Source organism: Sphaeramia orbicularis, chromosome 8 (assembly GCF_902148855.1).
Source record: "Sphaeramia orbicularis chromosome 8, fSphaOr1.1, whole genome shotgun sequence".
NCBI lineage: Eukaryota > Metazoa > Chordata > Actinopteri > Kurtiformes > Apogonidae > Sphaeramia > Sphaeramia orbicularis.
The window spans coordinates 32,283,408-32,300,447 of record NC_043964.1 but is presented as its reverse complement, the minus strand read 5'-3'; the positions used below and the strand labels follow the sequence as shown (position 1 = coordinate 32,300,447).

The 17,040-nt window shown below is 35.1% G+C and overlaps 1 protein-coding gene across 1 annotated transcript; it reads left to right on the top strand.

Moving 5' to 3' along the window:
- Positions 1–1,381: 1,381 nt before the first annotated feature.
- On the top strand, positions 1,382–14,189 carry adap2 (ArfGAP with dual PH domains 2). Its single transcript, XM_030141704.1, has 11 exons — positions 1,382–1,581; positions 3,017–3,141; positions 3,250–3,341; positions 3,563–3,651; positions 3,896–4,008; positions 8,901–9,050; positions 9,150–9,233; positions 11,199–11,261; positions 12,186–12,263; positions 12,368–12,596; positions 13,808–14,189. The coding sequence occupies exons 1-11, from the start codon at positions 1,497–1,499 to the stop codon at positions 13,834–13,836; spliced, it is 1,137 nt and encodes a 378-aa protein (XP_029997564.1). The 5' UTR covers positions 1,382–1,496; the 3' UTR covers positions 13,837–14,189.
- The last annotated feature ends 2,851 nt before the right edge of the window (positions 14,190–17,040 follow it).

Below are 17,040 nucleotides of genomic sequence, written 5' to 3'. Positions count from 1 at the left end.
CAACTTTATAAGCAATGGTGTACATATATACATATATGTGTGTGTGTGTGTGTATATATATATATATATGTGTGTGTGTGTGTATATATATATATATATATATTTTTTTTTTTTTTTTTTTTTTTTTTTTTTCATAAGTAATATTGGCATCATGTCTTTGACCTGGCATTTAAAAGATTAAATTTCTGAAAATTAGTGAGTTTTAAGAAGTGTTGACGGGGTTTGAAAAAAATATTACCCCTTTCATGCATAGTGGTCACTCCAGTGGACATCTATTCTACAGCTGTTCTCTTGTTTATCCATGTGTTTTGTTGTCAGCCAACATAGTGGAGTTTATGCATCATCCCAAACACTGCAGTTCATACCATTGCTATAACTTTGCTGCTCTTGATAAACCTGATCTGCAGTAACATGTTTTAGTGTAAATCAGTTGCTAATTGTTATTAGACTGTAATTAACAGTTTTCTGGAGAAAATTTTTTTTTTCTTTTTTTTTTGCATATCCACCATAAACCCAGCAATGCATTTTGTCCTCTGTAGGGGACAAAAGTTTGACAGTTTTACTTTAAAAATACTATGCATTGCAAAGGACATTCCATTAAAAAATCAATCAATAGATAAAATAATTTTTTAAATGTATCTGAAAAAACTGTTGCATTTTGCAGTTTCCAATCAAGATAATTTCTTAATGTAAAACAGCTAAAACTGTCAATTTCCTGGGTCTCAGGAGGATATTATCCCCATGAAATGAGTAATAACTAATATTAGAGTATGGTAAAATGTGAGAAAACATAAGATTAGCAACATTAAAAATGTTTTTGTTTCATGGTTTTCACACAGTATCACTTTCTGATGATGAGTTTTAAATAAATGCTTCTTTGCTTCAAAAATTAAACGCATGGTGTCTAGCTGAGTGTACATTTTTGTAACTCCATGAAAAAAAAAAAAAAAAAAAAAAAAAAAAAAAAAAATATATATATATATATATATATATATATATATATATATATATATATATATATATATATATGTATGTATATATATGTATGTATGTAAAATTCAATTACATTGTTTTTTTCATGTCTAAAGAGGAATAAAAACACTCAAGATAAATATGATTTTAAAACTTTTTTTTTTTGTTTTTTTTTGTTTTTTACATTTTTCGTAAATTAGAAGAATGCACAAGGGTTAAAAACGAAACATAAAAAGCTAAACGGTTATAATGAGACTTTGCATGAAGGTCATTTGTTTACAAAGGGCCCCACACCTTACTACACAGTGTGATTGTTTCCGGCAGTGCGTGGATGTGGGCGTGGGCGGCTCAGGTCAGTTGTTGTGACATCTTCTGCTTCCAGTTTTGTTTTTTTTGTTTTTTTTTTTCACTGACTTTTTTACGGTTGAATTTCACCACGTGTGAAACAATGTGACAACTATGTTCACTTTCGACAGAGGGGATCGTCGTCTTCCGAGAGGAGAGGTTTATTTTATTGCAACAAAATGGCAACAGAGCGAAACAAAAAGATTTTACTGGAACTGGTGAAGCAGCCGGACAACAGCCGGTGCGCGGACTGCGGAGCGGCCGGTAAGAGACCCAGGAGGGAGCATGCATGTGGGATTCATCTGACATTTACACACAGGACTGCTTTTACTGAAAAAAAAAAAAAAAAAAAGACAGCTCTGAAACTACACCGACAATGTACTGTAACTTTCAGTTCCTTTTTACCTGAAACATTTATAGTTTTTATTTGGACTGGTTTGACAGTGAGAAATCTGATCTCAAAAAGCCAAACAATCTTTAGGACTTGCCAGAATATTTAGATTTTTACTAAATGGTAGAGATTCTTACACTGTTCATCCATAATAATCTTTAACTGGACTAGGCTGAAGTGGAAGAAGTAAAAAATAAATAAAAATAAATGTAATAAAAAGTGTAGTAAATATATATATATATATATATATATACATATATATATATATATATATATATATATATATATATATATACTAAGAATTATGGTGGGAAAAAAAAACCCAAAAATAAATAAATGAATGAAGTTTTTAGAAAGTAAAGGTAAATAAATAGATGTCATAGATAAAATATAGTTAAAAAAAAAAAAAAAAGCTAAAAAAAAAAAAAAAAAAAAAAAAAAGGAGTAAAATATAATAATTGTGACAAAAAAATATTGTAAAAATTAAAAAGGAATACTAAAAATTATTGTAAAAAAATAAAAATAAAATAATAATAATAAATGCATAGATGTAGTAAAAGAGTATGGTAAAAAAATAAATGAGTAAAATTAATTTCATGGATGTATAGTAAAATAAGTGAATATACTAAAAAGTATGGTAAAAAAAAAATTATATTTAGTAATACTGTAGTTAAAAAAAAGTACAGTAAAAAACTAAAAATAAATAAAATAAATATAATAAAAAGTATAGTTGAAAAAAGTAAAAATAGCTAGATAAAAATAAAAACTAGCAAAAAGTAAACAACAATGTTAAAAACTCAGCTAAAGTGGAAGAAGTTGTAAAGAGTCAAGTAAAGAAAAAAGTAAAAATTAAAGTTAAAAAAGTTAAAAAAGGCAAAAGCCATTAATTCAAAATTCAAATTCTGTATGTCATTTTTCACTCATTTCTGGTTTTTCTACCTGTCTTTCTCTGAATTTACTTGTTGTATGTTGCTGTTGTTAACTGTGAAATTTCCCCATGGTGGTATCTTATCTTATCTTATCTTATCTTATCTTATCTTATCTTATCTTAAAATGTAATGACTAGGAAGTATGACAGTATAAAATGGAAACACTTGAGTAAAATATAATACAAAATTTGTTCTTAAGTAATGCACTTGATTAAATATACGATTAGATCCAACCACTGGAATTAAGAAAATAAATTCACATATCATACTATGTTTATGTATGACCCATCCTGACCCTAAAGCAAACTTGATTCTGGTTTCTCCTCCACCTCCTACTTTTGTCAGAATAAAGTGTTGCATTTGAGTCCTTTTTCTGCAGATCCAGACTGGGCATCCTACAAGCTGGGTGTGTTTGTTTGCCTGAACTGCTCTGGTGTCCATCGCAATCTATCGAGCCGGGTCAAATCCATTAAGCTGGACCTCTGGGAGGACAATCTAGTGGAGGTAACATCACCGTTCACTTAGTTCAATCCTTTCAGAATATTTAGAAGGACTCATTACCAGTTGGCTGCAACTATTTCTAATACGTAATGTCTTTTTTTCTTCTGGAAGTTCATGAAATCCAAAGGCAATGCCAGCGCCAAAGCCTTGTATGAGAGGGCGGTTCCATCTTATTACTATCGTCCCCAGCAAAATGACTGCAAGTAGGTGTTTTTCCAGGACATTGTCCAAAAGTAGAAACTCTCGTCACCACTTGTGTTCTTGTTGTCTCAGTTATTAATGAACTGATGCAGACTGCTGACTTAGCAGCACCACAAAAAATAGACATAGAGAAGTGCAACTTATGCCCTTAAAAGAGAAATATGTTGGCTCGGAGGTTGGTGAATCATGTCAACTGAGCCTGTGAATGTTTTTGTGTCGTCAGTGTCCTGAAAGAGCAGTGGATTCGGGCGAAATATGAAAGGCTGGAATTCACTGGAGAAACCAAGTATCCACCCCTGTCTTATACCACAGGTGAGGTTTCCACTGGTTTCTATGACAACATGACCTCTGTAAATTAAAATCAAACAAAATAAAATATATATCAGTGTTGTTCCTCATACACATGCAGAACTGAGCAAGTAAAACCTGTTCTTTGCATCGTTACAAGGCCAGGAAGTGAAAACCAGCCAAGCAGACAGTGTGTCGGTGTCAAACATGATTATTTTTAATAGTCTATACTTGGATTGATTGACTCGACCGTTTGGGTTCATTTAAGGTTTCTATGAAGGAATGCTGTGGAAAAAGGGGAAAGACAATGCTCAGTTTCTGAAGAGGAAGTTCGTGCTGTCAGAGAGGGAATTCACGCTGACTTATTACAACAAAGAAGACGTGAGTTCTCTACAGCTCTGACACAGTTCAACTGTTCTCTAAAAATAGACACGCAGGCTGCAAGAATTTAGAAATGCTGATTTGTTTTGTTGTACCTGAACACGAAGGTTTCCCTTATAAATTAGGTCATCTAACTGGACCCCCCCCCCCCCCCCCCCCCAAAAAAAAAAAAAAAATTACCGGATGGGATGACAATGATTTTAAGAACTACTTTTCTTATTTTAGGTATATTTGAATAAGTTGAGTATTATCTGTGGACCTCTGTAAATTATGGAGGTCATCTGTGATTTTAACCCTTTTTTTTCATAACATTTATTTAAGCAACACTAAGTGACAAGAAAACCAGCAATAATATACAATATTTACATTAAGTCATCATAATGTGTCTGTGGGGTGGGGGGTGGGGGGGTGTTAGGATATAGGCTATAGCAGTGCTTCCCAACCTTTTTTGACTCGTTTCCTCATTTTAACATCACAAATATCTGGTGAACCCAGACATTCAAAACAGAGACATGTTTCTTTTTGCTAAAATTAATTTGTTTTTGATCATGTAATAGTTTGCTATACTATGTTGCAAATAAATGTTAATTTTAGATGACAGTTAGGCTATATAATGTAAATAATGCACCTTTTTGGTGTCTGCTTCTTTTTTTTTTTTTCTTAGTTTAGTTTATTTCCAAATGTGCAACAAGACAAAGTAATCTTACTTAGTCCTTAGAAATAAAATGGGTAGTAAGAAGTCATGGAAAAAAACAAACAAAAAAACCCATACATATACATGACTTCATTTGCACATTCTAAAAGGAGTGGGAGGAAGTATAACTTATTTAATCCCACCCCTTCTCCACACAACAGTCTATCCTTTAGTTTCCTGTCAGTATAATATATGAAAAGTCAAGTCCCTTGGATCTTTTGTCAGTAATTAACCTCACATCATCCTCACATACTCATACGTACACACCCATATTGACATACCAGAAAAGTAAATAAATAAATAAGTACATACATACATACATACATCCTTGAAGTCAAGCACAAATGAATGCACAATAAATTAAACAAAAAGACAAAGTAAACAGCAACAGCAATTGAACAACATAACAGTCAACAAACACACAAAAAACAAGGAACAAACAAAATAAGACTTCTCAGTTTCTCTTGGAGATGTCTTAGCGGGGCCAGGCAAGCAAAGAAGTCTTTCCATTGCGACTGGGTTCGAGCAGGTTGAAATGTGGTAATGCACGTGGTCACATGATCAGGTCAATCAAGATATGCCCTCTCAGATATTATATCCTGCATTTTATTTGAACATAATTTTTATTAGGAAAAGTGTGTAGTGTTTTAATAATAGTCGAATCATTAAAAAATATTTTTTAGTTGTAATTTTGTTTTTTTTTTTTGTATCAATTACTAGAAATTTCAGGCGACCCCATTTGAATTCCAGGCGACCCTAAGGTTAAAAAACACCGGGCTATAGCATGTAATGTACAATAGAAGCAACATGTATGACTGAACAGGTAGTATAAATGAATGTCCTGTCTTGGTTGTGTAAATGTTTTGTGTGTGGTGAAGTGTGTGAGATGTGTATGTGGTGTAAATTTTGTGATGTGGGCTTTTCAAAAAGTCAGGAGTGTGACAAAAGATAAACATTAATTAACTGAAAATAAGTGACAAGAAGAGAAAGAAAAGAGAGAGAAAAAGGAGGAAAACTGAGGTAATAAAAAAAAGGTAAATAAATAAATAAATGATAATAACCAAATGAGATGAAAAGTACCATGTATCTAAATATAATGTCATCAGTGTGTTAATGCCATTGTTGCTGCCCCCGCCACCACACCTTGCCATCACAGCACAGTTGCCACTGTTTTTTTAATGATTTAATTATTTTTTTTTTTTATTTTTTTGGGGGGATTTTAACCATTTGTGAATCAGCTGCACCTGTAATTTGCTAAGTAACAATTCCACTAGAAATTACCAATCCTATTTCAGAAAACACAGACATCCTCTGGTAATATTAGTCTGGTGTGAATCAACATCTCTGGCATGATTCACAGCTTTTTTCATATCCTCATTTCCGCATTCATGCAGCATGTTTTCTGGATCAGAATTACAGAAGCTACACTGTTGAAGGTACATGGAAAATTAGTTTTGTCATGTTGCAGTGTAACATGGAAGTTCAATGACAGAGCACCGTGTGTGGTATTAAGATTCCAAGCACTCAGCAAGGGGAAGTCCAGATCACAAGCCAAAACCACCAATGTATCAGTGCTATGTATCACAGACTGTATCACTCACGGAATAAAGTATGGAGTTCATTGTTTACACTAGGGGTGCAAATTATCGATTAATCCATTAAACATTAGTTGGTTGACCTTATCGTTCGATTAACAATTAACTGATAAGCGGCGATTTTCATGAGAACCTGAATTTGTCTTTTGATAGGGTCTGTAAGAATAAAAACTAAATATTGTTTAAATACTTCATGAAAAAAGCATGTCATATTCCTTAATGATTGATTTATTATGCTATTGGATACAGTCCAGGCAATGACATTTATGGAATAGAACTAAAAAAATTCTGCAGAGAAGTTCAATAAAATAAATGGATCTGAAGAGGGGCAGTTTAAAAGAAATGGGCATTTCTGACTTTGCATCACTGACATGATGGAGTGAGATTTCAGCAGAGATGCCCCCCCCCCCCGCGCTATTTTCTTGTTGCCACCGGGGTGACCATGGAACATAATGCAGAACATACCTGTGGCCCAGATCAGGAGCCTGAAGGATGTGTTCGACTTCTGTCTCACTGACCAGATAGTCCAGATGACCGTGGACTACACCAACCTCAAGGGAAAATGTTCTGATCCGATACTGACCCAACATTTGTGCATTTAGCATTTTGTGTATTTAGGCGTGGGTGCACCGCTCCCACAAACAGACAGGCCGTGCTGTGTTTTGCTCCACCATGTCCTTAAAGCGATTCTAACTCATCAGTGCCATGATCTGGTTCAATGACCGGCTATCTCAGCCGCGGCGTTGCAGCACAGACAAACCGGCAGCCTTCGGACAGGATGTGGAAAAGGGCAATTAACCAACATTTAATAATTTAATCGAGCAAATTCTTATCAACAATTAATTGATAGTCAATTCATTGTTTACATCCCTAGTTTACACACATCTGTATTGTGGTATCAAGTTTTCTTCAAGCAAAGACACCTAGCTGCTTATTTGGACAGTCAAAATAACACTGTCTTATAATCTTTGGATGCTGCATCAGCTGATAGCTTACATTATAGCTCTGTTAGTTTAGCTCTGTTTTTAGACTGAAAACAGCCACAGTAAAACCACAAATCACCTCTATTTTCTGTGCAGTTTGTGTTGTCAATAGCAGCACTAAAGATCTGTTTAGAATCGTCCAAACAAGGTCAGAACTGTCATAGTTTAGTCTGAACCACAGATCAACAAACACCAAACTTAGCAAAGATATTAACATCACATAATACATTTATACCCTTCTAATCAAGCTCATTCATGTAGAAGAAACACTGACATTTCATCATCAAACTCTAATCTTTTCATTTACAGCTGTGTCCAAGGGTGAAAACAACAGTGCTTCTAACTTTTTGCATTTTTTCATTTTCTTTGACTCTAAAAGTTATTTCTTAGTGATTCTCATCCCATCTTATGATGCTTTTGGTCAAGCTCCCCTGGTGTTAGTTTTCCTCACTATGGAGAACTGGCAGAGTGACTCACTAGTCCAGTGTTTTTCAACCTTGGGGACCCCATGTGGGGTCGCCTGGAATTCAAATGGGGTCGCCTGAACTTTCTAAAAAAATATATGGCAAGTTGAGAGAGACAATCCCAATACTGTACATAAAAGACATGACAAACTGTGAAGCTGAAACTGAAGCACTATGGTACTGTTTATCTTTCAAATGTTCATTGTAGTCGGTTTCAGATGCTGCAGCTCTTTCATAATTCATAGTTTGAGTTCTTGTTTGTTCAGTATTAATTGTCAGCCTTGTAAATCCAAGCTGGACTGACTGTACATATCCTGACCAAGGAAAATAAAATTCTCACTTTGTGCAGTAATCTACACCTGGCTTTTCTGCCTCCGTCCATAATAATATACATTATATAGACTAAATGTCATCTAAAATTAATGTTTATTTGCAACATAGTATAGCAAACTATTACATGATCAAAAACAAATTAATTTTAGCAAAAAAATTGTCTCTGTTTTGAATGTCTGGGCTCGCCAGAAATTTGAGATGTTAAAATGGTGTCGCAAGCCAAAAAAGGTTGGGAACTGCTGTACTACTCTCTCTAGTGGTCACATAAACCTGCTGGAGCGTAGGAATAAATAGATTCAGTTCATAGCATTGGTGTATTTGACATAACCACAGAACTCATTATTCTAAATACTCAGATTGTAATTTTAGGACATTTTTAATATTTGAAAGATGAAATAAAACATACAGCTACTAAATCTGTGATATCTGAAATGATGATGAGATGTGTGACACATTTCTTTATCTTTCAGCCGTTGTCTCTAAGTGGTGAGCCACAACATCACAACAAAAGAATAATGTCAGTAAATTCAAGTAAAAAAATATTTTAGCTTTTTTTGTTTTTACTGTGAGAAATGCATGAAATACAGGGGTTAATGTGGGGGATTACTTTCTAAATCAGTCCACAGGTTATACTAGTCATGTGTGAACTGGGCTTTTGTCAATAATTGTGTTTTATCTGTGACATTAACATGAGGGTATTACATAACCCCTTTGCTTTACTACTTGTCAACAATTCAAATAACAAGTAAATGGAGTACAGAGACTATTCAGTGATGAACTCAGAGACTTTTTGCACATCTTACTGCATGTGTTTTTGATGTAGGAGTCCAAAGGTCCCAAGGCTGTAATCTCCATCAAGGACCTGAACGCCAACTTCCAGCCAGACAAGATTGGTCACCCTCATGGGCTCCAGATCACCTACCAAGATGAAGACCACACCAGGAACCTCTATGTTTACCATGAAAGCTCTGAGGTGCAAATACATGATCGTCCAAACAGTAAATATTGTTTAACTGGTCGTACAGTAGTTTGGTGGCTGTGAAGAAGCTCAAGGTTTCTTCTTCTGCTGTAGGAAATAATCACATGGTACAACGCTATACGTGCTGCTCGCTATGCATACCTGAAGACGGCATACCCGACTGGAAGCGATGAAGAAGTAAGTATTTTATTAATACTATTAAGTAATTACTTAATAGTAATTAAGTAATTACTACTGCTTAATAGTTAATACTTAATATTCTTATTAAAGCTATACCGTATGATGTGGCATTTTTACACTTTTCTTTTGTCATCTTAAAATGCTCCTAATAAGTGTGTGTCAAACTAAAATGTAAAAGAAATCCACCAGGCATTGAAACTGAAAAATGTTTAATTCTCATATATTTCTAATAAAAGTCTGACCAATCATTTTAGTCGGTCCGAATAAAATAATTGGCCGAGCCTGACTGAGCCTCCTGTCAATCATCCATTACGGCCGTCCAGCATCTGATCCATTATCTCCGTCTCACATCCGATATGTGTTCCTCTGAATCTGACGCTTCACTGACACTGCTTCTCCTGTCACTGACCACAGTCTACTGTCTAGGATGTGTTTGGATAGAACTGACATGCACATGTGGAAGGGAAAAAACTGATTTATGAACAGAAACAACAACTGAGGGGCACAAACGGGAGTCTGATGAATGAAGGATGGAGATAAAAATCCGGAAGTCAGCTGTACTGGACTGAACAGGTCTGCATAAAGGTCAGCTTTTATGACGGTGGGACTCATACAGGTACATGTACATGGTGTCACACAATGTAAGCTGATGTAGGATGATAATTGTATGGATTATGAAACCTCAAATGTCCACGGAAAATTTGCGGAGGCCGCGCGTTCACAGTGCGCGCGCCCATCCCCTGGGCACTGCAGTGAAAACACTGACCCAGTACTGCACAGACCAGGTCTACTGATGGAACAGGAGCCGCGGGCCCGCGGCAGGTGGATGATGCATCTGATTACTGAGGGAGGGGTCCGCAGACACGTCAAAACGGACTGGACCTCCACCTCTGCTTCCTCCTCCGTTTCCATCGCGCATGAGGAGAGAGGAGGAGGAGCCTCAGTGCTCAGGCAGAGGGAAGGGGGCGGGGCTTTGGAGGGAGGCGGGTTGTTCATGTTCAAACATTTACTAAGTGCTGTGAGAAATGCCACATCGGTAGGTATAGCTTTAATATACTTAATTACTTAAAGGAGTGATATTTTGCTTTTATAAATGGAATTATGCATTTTCAAACATTTCCCTGTGGTCTACATAAACTGTAAATGCTATGCATGGGTCTGAATTCTTCATTAATTAAACTCCACAGGTCCATCTTCAACCCTATTTCTGAGTAATGACACCGGAAAAGGTTGTTTTGAGTGCTGCCCCTTTAAATGCAAATGAGCTAATTCACACCCCACCCCCTCCAGGTTGTTGACTGTGCTTCTCTGGCCTGTTCAGCCACTTGTGTTCAGTAATACAACCAACAACTGAACATTTTTGGTAATTGGCTTGAAGTTTGGACATATTTTCAGTATGGGCTACAACTGCTGCTGCTGACAAACAATTATGTTGTACGCTGAGAAATGTTCATCAGAAGTCTTGACCTTATATGTGCAAATGTCATGACATAACTAGTTACAGATGCAACAAATTATGCAGGAATTAAAACAGGTTGTAGAAATCCACTCGTTTTTTGCCTAAATGAATATAAAGATAGCTTTGAAGCACCTGGAGGGTTCAATTTCAAACTTTTTGAACTATTAGGGTCCAAATACACAAATAAATGAACCAAAGATTAATAAAAGTGGGTTTAGCAAAATATGACCCCTTTAATAGTACTTAAATACTATTAAGTAATTAAAATATTAAGTATATATTTGTATTTTTCAGAATTTTAGATTTACATTTAATACTTTCTGAAATGGATTAAATGACTTTTATTGAAGTTTTCATCACAACTCAGTGGTGAACCTTTACTTTTAATCAGTTACTAATCAATAACTGACAGATCTTTTGACATGGAATCAGAACAGAAAATTTCATCTTTAGTTTTGAACATTTTTAATCCAATCAAGTATACCTGTTTGCTCTCTTCTCAGCTGATACCAAAGATAACAAGAAACTACCTTAAAGAGGGATACATGGAAAAGACAGGGCCATCGGTGAGTGAATGGGTCCGATCAAGCAATTTCATGTTCAACAGTCTCTGTCATGTAAGCAGAGTAACTTATATGCATGTATTATACATATTTAAGTAGGTATTTATAAGCACTTTACCATTATGTATAACAACATATGGGGAGATAAAATTTTTAGGTGAAAAATGTCAAATTACTGCTCAGTAACACATGGACTTGGAACAGACATAAATTTTTTAACCTTTACAAAAACATTCAAAACATGCGGTTGTTGACAGACATTGATATGAAGTAGGACAAAACCTTTTACATATTATGTTGAACTATGCTGAAAATACATTTTGGAGTAAAATATTGAAAAGTCTCTGTTTTATTGACATGAGAATATGGTAACACGTGGACAGGTTGCCATAGTAACACGTGGACGACTCTTTACCATTGTATGGATCACCCAAAATGTTGACTTATGTTTTAAAACAACAAGCCAGATATAATCACAATGCTTTATTTAATGTATTTAATACTAACACAGTGTTATTTACAACTTGTGCTGGTCCATACTGATATAGGTAAATTACAAATAAAGAGTAATTTCTCGGTAACAGTTCACAGATAGTCTATTTAAATATGACCAGTGTGTGAATTCACAAATTTCATCATTCAGAATTTTAATTTCTCAAAGTAATAGACAGTCTTTTGCATGTATATTTGTTAATTTAATGCAGCCTCGCAGAAGGTTACTGTGTAAGTGGTATTTTAAAAAGGATAACAGTTTCATAAAATAGAGATCTTCAGTTAAAAAATGAGCCCACTTGATAAATAATGTGTGCAAATTTACTTTTTCATGTTGATGTTCACTTTCGCTTGATCAGACCCAAATGTAAAAACAAAAATTATAAAACTATCATATTGTGTTGATGATTATTTCAATTTAACATTCTTCAACAGCAAAAAGAGTCATTCAAGAAGAGGTGGTTTATTTTGGACTCTCAGAACAGGAAGTTGTTCTACTTTAAAGGTCAACTGGTGAGGTCAAACCTGTTTCTTATCTGTAATCATATTTACATGCCACGCTTTGTCTCCACTTCTACCAGTTTTATGTTTTAATGCTTTTATTTTTGTGAATTAAGGACGCGGAGGAGTTAGGGGTCATTTTCATAGGTACAGAGACCAACGGCTACTCTGCAAAGGAGTGTAGCCCGAAACATACTCGGGGAAACAAGTGGAAATATGGAGTTATGGTGGAGACGCCTGAGCGGCAGTACGTCTTCATGTGTGAGCAAGAGCGGGACCAGAGACAGTGGCTGAGCGCTCTCAAGCAGGTTCTGTCCAGACCAATGGCACCGCAGGATTATACCAGTAAGAAAACATGACGAGTTCACAACATGTAAACTGTGCAGATATTTGATGTACAGTCTTGCATTTATGCACACAAGTACATATTAACCATTTGTAGTGCATAATGTATGGAATGTGTTGCAGAGATATAAGCTGGTGCATTTTTTGGTTTGCTACATTATAAATGAGAATATTTATTTATTAAGGTGTAATGACAATTCTTTATCCATGAGACTATCCGTTAGAGGGGTTAATCTTTGGAATGTCCTGGAATATCGATTGAAACAGTCTAAAACAATTAAAACTTTTAAAAAGATGTAAAAATTATCTAGTATTCAAAAATATAGAGCTCAGGATTGACTAAAGAAATTACTGGTTTAGTTCAGATAAGGACATGATTTACCTAAATTAAAATTAAATATGTATTCTCTTCTGTTATAGATTTAGCAATGATTACATAGAAGAGTTTTTGTGTTTGTTTGTTTTCTTGTGGAAACATTGTGTTAATTGTAAATAGGGTTAGGCAAAATAAGTCTTAACTTCAGCCTAAACCCTTTCGGTCATATTGTATATGGAACAATGGATATGTTGTTTTTGTTTGTTGTTTAAAGTAATTAACAACTGAATAAACTACTACTACTACTACTACTTTATTTCTCACTTTTGACAAGTAAAGTTGAACCTTTCACTTGTCTAAAAAAAGTTCACTTTAGTATTGGTAATAAACTAAATTTGTAGATAATTTCATTGACTGGTAATTATATCAGGAGACAGATAAACATAATATAAATGCATAATATGAACACATCTACAAATGTTCTCAGAAACAAGGAGATGCTGCTTCACCAAGTATAGCTTTTATTACAAATGATCAGCCTTGGCGGAGGTCTGCGCTCTCCGAGTGCTTCTAGTTTGTTTTTTAATGCAGTTATTTGCTTGTCGCAATTTTGCAACTTTGGCGCCTAAAAAAGGTTTAAAATTATATAAAGTGGCTCAAAGTGCAAAATAGATCTACGTAAGGAAACAAAGATAATATAGATAAATAGTGTTAATATTCATGTATGCTCAGGGAATTTATGTCTAATTTGATGATGTTACTATTATTGTAATATTCTTCTCCCTCAACACAAACTTCCATCTGCCATTGTCAAACCCATATTAATTAACTGCTAGATGCTACATTTGCCTGTATGACTCTTACTCTTTTATTTCTTTTCTTGTTCTTCTTCCAGTTGAAGCTAATGTCAACTATAAAAAATGAACTACAGAGAGACATGACAACAAGAGGATGGTGCAAATCCTGCAGTGTTAAAAACACGAATGTCTAAACTTCTAAACTGCTGCAGGAGTTCCTGTGCCGTATCAGCACTGACTGTTACCACGTTGACTACAGTACGAACACCGTGAACCGGACCACAGTGTGGATAAAAAAAATCAAACATGGACAACCACTTACTGTATCAGAAGATTGATGATAACTGAAAAATATGTAGTTGGAAACATTTTAATCTTGACTGTCTTGGTTTTTAAAAAAATCATATTTTCCCTTTGGTAGTGAACATGTTTGAGGACACTATATTGACAAAAATAAAGTTTTTTTAGATTTTTCTACGACACATGGTTTTTTCTTTAGAGGAATGTTTGTGGAATGCGTTAACATTAGTTTCTGTTTGTTGTGTTTTTTATCTTTTTATTTTTTTTTTTACAATTACCTTTGTCATACTGCTGCTATTTAATGACATAAATCGAAGCAGAAGGTTCTTACATAATTTTACCTCCTTCCAAGTTGCATGGAGGCCAATGACTCTAACAGCACTGCTTGTACTGAACAGCTATGACCCCTCCCCCTGAAGGAGAGGCAAGGGGTATTGTTTTTGATTCAGTTTGTTTGTTTGTTTGTTATTGGTTGAATTCATACCAAATTGGGTTTATAAATTAGCAGTGACCCAGAATAGATGTCATTACATATGGGAAAAGTAGGTTAAAGTTAAAGTTTTTTATGAATTTTTATACATATTTTCTTCTCCCAGTTACTTATAATGGGCGAAATTTCTATAAAAACATCAAAGCCTTAAAAACATCAATTTTGTTTCAATTTACTTCAGACTTGGCACATATATAGAGGCAATTGATATGCTGACATAAGCACACACATAGACAGGATGAAACCAGCTGGATCCATACCAAAATAAGATACAAAACGTGCAAGGGGTGGGGTTTGTTGTGCCTGGAACCACTTGTTTAGCTTGTTTCAAATTAGACCGTTTTTCAGTGTGTGGCTTTCATCAGGGTCATGAGGAAGTACATAACTAGCTGCCTCTAAATAAGATAAGGAACATGAAAAAATCTGATCTGCTGTCACTGAATGGTGCAAATATACCCCAAAAGTCAGATCTGTGTTTTAATATTATTTTTTACTCATTTGTAAAAATAGAAGTAGAAGAGAAAGGAAAAACATACAATACCAAAACAATAACTTAACATAGGACCACATATGCAAAGACATAAAATGGAAGAAAGTGCATTAAGACAGAGGAAATAGAATAAGTGGAGAATTGACGCTTTACAGTCAAAAAACTGAAAATTTACCATTTTTTCCAGATCTATTACTTATAATTATGATTTATGAAGTTTGACCTTCAATATGTTTTTGAGGAATTTAATATTTAATTTAAAAATATATATATATATATATTCTTATAATACAGCAGTAGAAAAAAGTTTTCAGGCACCCTTCAAATTTTACACATTCTCAAATATCATGAAATATTTGTAGAAAAATCTTTTTTGTGTTTCAACAGGTGTAGCAAATTAGCATACTAGCATGTGAGTTTAGAGAATGGCAAAATACTTGGCAGAGTTCAATACATAAGAGTTATTCTTAATCCAATATCCCCCTGAGACCCAGGAAAGTGAAAATTTTAGCTTTTTTAATAATAATGCAACAGTTTTTTCAGACATTTTAAAAACTATTTTTGTATGTTTCTTAATAGATAGATAGATAGATAGATAGATAGATAGATAGATAGATAGATAGATAGATAGATAGATAGATAGATAGATACTTATTAATCCCAAGGGAAATTCAAGTATTCAGCAGCTTTGCATACAACACAAAATGACAAAACAGACAAAACAGGAGGGTTAGTAACCAGATGAACATTAAGGTTAGTATATAAAACATACTCAAAAAAACTTCCTGTACAATAAACAATGCTTCTAATTAAAAAATCTGTAGAAAACTAAATGTATTGTCAATGTACAATGCTTACACATTTCAGGGAACTGATTATAAAGTGAAAAAAGCGATTTAAAGTGAAAACAGTGATCTAAAGTGATTTGATGGGTAGGTGTAGTCGAACTACATAAGGTGCATAGATATTCTGCAGTCACACTGGATCAGTCCTAATGTGATCATGACTAGGACGGAGACTGAGACCCCCCCGACCACTCAGTGATGAGTTGTTCAATCTGATGGCCAGGGGGACAAAAGAGTTCCTGAGCCTGTTTGTGGAGCAGGTCAGAGACAGCAACCTGGAGCTGAACACACTCCTCTGCCTGATGGAAAGTCCTTTGCAATGGACACCAAGTAAAACTGCCAAACTTATGTCCCCTACAGAAGACAAAAAAAGTCATTGCTGGGTCTCAGGAGGATATATGACAAATGCACAGGGTGTTTTAAAACCTTTTTCCACTAATGTACCAGTCCCTCCAGGAATTTGCGATGTTGCAATCGCAACTATTAACGCAAATTCAACCAATCACCATCATCGAATTCTGCGCAGTGCTGCAATTTTGTCCAATCACTGCGAATTTTCTGCAAATTTGACTAATCACTTTAGCCCCCTTTCACCCACCCCTGTCTACGTGACATGTACGTCATCAAGTTCACTTCCTTGTTGACGGTTAAGAAGATGAAGACGTGCAATTCAAAACACTCACATTTACCGACAAATATCACTGCCAAATTTCAAGCAAGTCAGTTTCCAGATGAGTTACACAAAAGCGGAAGTATACTGTTCTGCACTGCCTGCAATATTGTGTTGGAACACAAACGAAAGTGGCCGCTCCACAGACACTTTTCAACTGCAAAACATGGGGTCTTCCTAATCCGAATGAAAAATGGCATGGAATAACGAATGACCTAACCCTAACCCTAACCTCTAACCCTAACCCTAATGGTCATTTGTTATTCAATGCCATTTGTCATTTAGATTAGTCGAGCCCCAAAACATGCAGGAGAACGGCTGAAACTGGAAGAGGAAAGACGAGACAAGTCCCAATGACAGAAGCTGTTGGATCCAGAACAACAGCAGGAGCTGAAAGGGTCGAGGTTAGCGTGGATATACTCTATAAGGCAATAGAAGAGAAGAATAAAGAACCTGTGGAGGTATGCTTTCCTTTCTGTGTATTGTGTGTGTGTGTGCGCTTGGTATTTGTGGTTTAGAGGGACATTTCACCTGAC

Excerpts from the sequence above, each read along its gene's own strand:
- adap2 (XM_030141704.1), top strand. The coding sequence starts at position 1,497 with ATGGCAACAGAGCGAAACAAAAAGATTTTACTGGAACTGGTGAAGCAG. Across the intron at positions 3,652-3,895 it reads ACCCCTGTCTTATACCACAG|GTTTCTATGAAGGAATGCTG; the intron begins GTGAGGTTTCCA and ends GGTTCATTTAAG. Across the intron at positions 11,262-12,185 it reads TGGAAAAGACAGGGCCATCG|CAAAAAGAGTCATTCAAGAA; the intron begins GTGAGTGAATGG and ends ATTCTTCAACAG.